This window comes from Penaeus monodon, chromosome 2 (assembly GCF_015228065.2).
Source record: "Penaeus monodon isolate SGIC_2016 chromosome 2, NSTDA_Pmon_1, whole genome shotgun sequence".
NCBI lineage: Eukaryota > Metazoa > Arthropoda > Malacostraca > Decapoda > Penaeidae > Penaeus > Penaeus monodon.
In genome coordinates, this window is record NC_051387.1 from 28565342 (window position 1) to 28567841 (window position 2500).

The 2500-nt window shown below is 41.6% G+C and overlaps 1 protein-coding gene across 1 annotated transcript in view; it reads left to right on the forward strand.

Annotated features, from left to right (window-relative positions):
- The window catches only part of LOC119578547, a 23255-nt gene extending 20952 nt beyond the window's left edge, over positions 1–2303 (forward strand). The window contains exon 5 of the mRNA XM_037926118.1: positions 1170–2303. Coding sequence (XP_037782046.1) covers positions 1170–1540 — 371 coding nt within the window. The 3' untranslated portion in view covers positions 1541–2303. The remainder of the gene's footprint in view (positions 1–1169) is intronic.
- Positions 2304–2500: the final 197 nt, after the last annotated feature.

Here is a 2500-nt window from a genome sequence, read left to right on the forward strand (position 1 = left end):
CTAGAAATACATAATTTTGATTACATGGAGAAGCAGTTTGAGAATAAAGTTTGAGAAACCACCAGCTCATTCATTCATCGCCCATTCGCTCAGACGATTCAGACAGTTCCCGTCAAGTTTTCTGCTTTCTATGAAAGGTAATGAGCATTCATTTGCAGCTGAAAATTTTGCTCTCCATTATTTCAACTAAATTTAAAGCGAAACCTTTGAAAGAATAAATGACAACCTAAGTCTAAGAAAAACGATATAATTACCAAGTAAGCATTATCAGTGAAGGGTAGGTAAGGTCATCGTGAAGAGTTGGTCAGCAAGGGCTCTCCGGGCCGGCTCTGTGGCCCCTCACCTGGCCGGAGAGTCAGCAGGCGTGGCGGCGGCAGGCGCGCGGGGCCCGGAGCCGACGACGCGGGGTATCTCGCTTATCGAAGGTTGCTCGCCACATCCTGCTATTCTCAGCAGGGAGACTTCGGTCGATCTGATAGTGTCGAGCAAGGCAGCTACTGAATAACGACAGGAAATATATTATGGTGTGGGACAAGACCGAGGCTGCCTATTGGGCGCTGCCCAGTTGCGATTATTTGTTTAGCCATTCTGAAAGATGGAATAGATATAGATATATATCTGTTGATGATTTTAGAAAAAAAAATGTGTTACTCATCCTAGTCGGTTGCTGCTGATAATCTTGTCGGTACCAAACATTTTCTTTGTCGTTGGTTGTATATGTTTTAACTGATTTCATTATATCATATTTCTTGTAAATTTAAGGAAGCAGTTCTTTGTCTTTAACTAAAACCCCAATCATATTATGCAACAGTAATTTAGAAAGTATATTTACTGTGCTCATTGAAGTGAATGCTTGTGAGTGCTGAAAAAAAATTCTGACATTACTTTCAGCGTTTCTTGAATTCCGTTTTACGTATTATACCAGTCATTGCAAGTTGATAAAGTGCCCATTGGAGGTTCTACCCTAAGCGTCGTCACATTGGCCTGCAGTAAGGCAATTCGGGCAGCGGGATTCTGCCAAGATTCATGTCATGAAGTCCATACTTCTTTTTTGTAAAGAGCATTTGCTTCGGTGCTCACTGTATATAAGTCTCTTAAATCGGCTTCACTAATGCGACACAAAGTTCCCGAGTCTTGCATCGAAGGCAATAACAGCTCCTCTGTTTCAGATCCCGCTATCGGTGAGCTGGAGAACCAGGAGTCGTCTTACGGCAAGGATTCGTGTTGTTACAAGTTGTCCACGCATCCCACGCCCATGTGCAGCCTCAACGAGAACCCAGCGGAGCACCAAACCCCCGTCCTCAGCTCCACTTGCCCCACCACTTCCGGCACCCATGAGCGCCCATCTGATAACCAGTGTCTTTCAGCCATTGGCGCGGACCCTAGTTTACGTCAGTCTCACTCTAGCACAGCTGCTCCCTCAAGCAGTGGCAGCTGTTCAGTTATATCTAGAAAACATTGTTGGACTCGTACAGCGTTATCTATATTGTTGTTATGTCTAGTGCGAACTCGTGTGTGGCTGCCTCGGGGATTTACCTAGTGACTAGCGTCCATGTCATGTGTTGTTCAGAGGCCGTGCGAGGCGACCACGCCTGCACAGTTGTTACCGTTGAACTCATGTTCCCTTCTGTGCGCCAGTGTACCTCGGTGTCCCTTTCTCTATACCTTTACACCGCTCCGAGTACATAAATTGTCCCCACACTTCCCTTTACCGACCCACACTCCATACCGGCCAAAAATCCTTTATCATATGTCTCTTTTAAGAGTTCATACAAAAGTATGAGAGCCATTTCCCTCCTCCCATCCTTCCGCTCTCTTCGCCTGGGCCCTGCGTAAAGCCCGGACCAATTCATTTCATTCCTTTTAAAATCCATTCTTGGTATTGACCTTTGTCATTCACTTTGGTATTGTTAGGAACAAGTGCATTTCCATGGTCGGTCGGTGATGAAATTTTTCGATAATTTAATACTTTGGAGAATGAACGCTCACATTTCCCATTCTTTGATCTTGATATCGTTACTGTTCTTCCTTTTGTTGGCCGGCACTGAATCAAGTTAAAAGTACTCTAGTACATTCACACTCAGTGGCTTGCACTCTATTTTAAGTTTCGTAGAACGGTTATGTAGTCTGTAATCAAACACTCAAATATGTTTACAAGATTCCGATGCAAAGTTACCCGAATATTTATTTGTCACATCCAGTATATAAACATTTAATGATTTGTAAATAGTCCATTTGTCTCCGATCTGAAATCAATCGTCCCATTCACTCGTTTTCCTTTTATTTTGTCTCCGAACGCTTTACAACCAGTCATATATATATATATATATATATATATATATATATATATATATATATATATATATATATATATATATATATATATATATATGATACATAAATATTTTTTTCTTTCTTTCTTTTACTTTCTTTTTCTTTCTTTCTTATTATGTCTCATCGATCCCCGCGACTCATAATAGCTCAGATTTAATATAAAAAA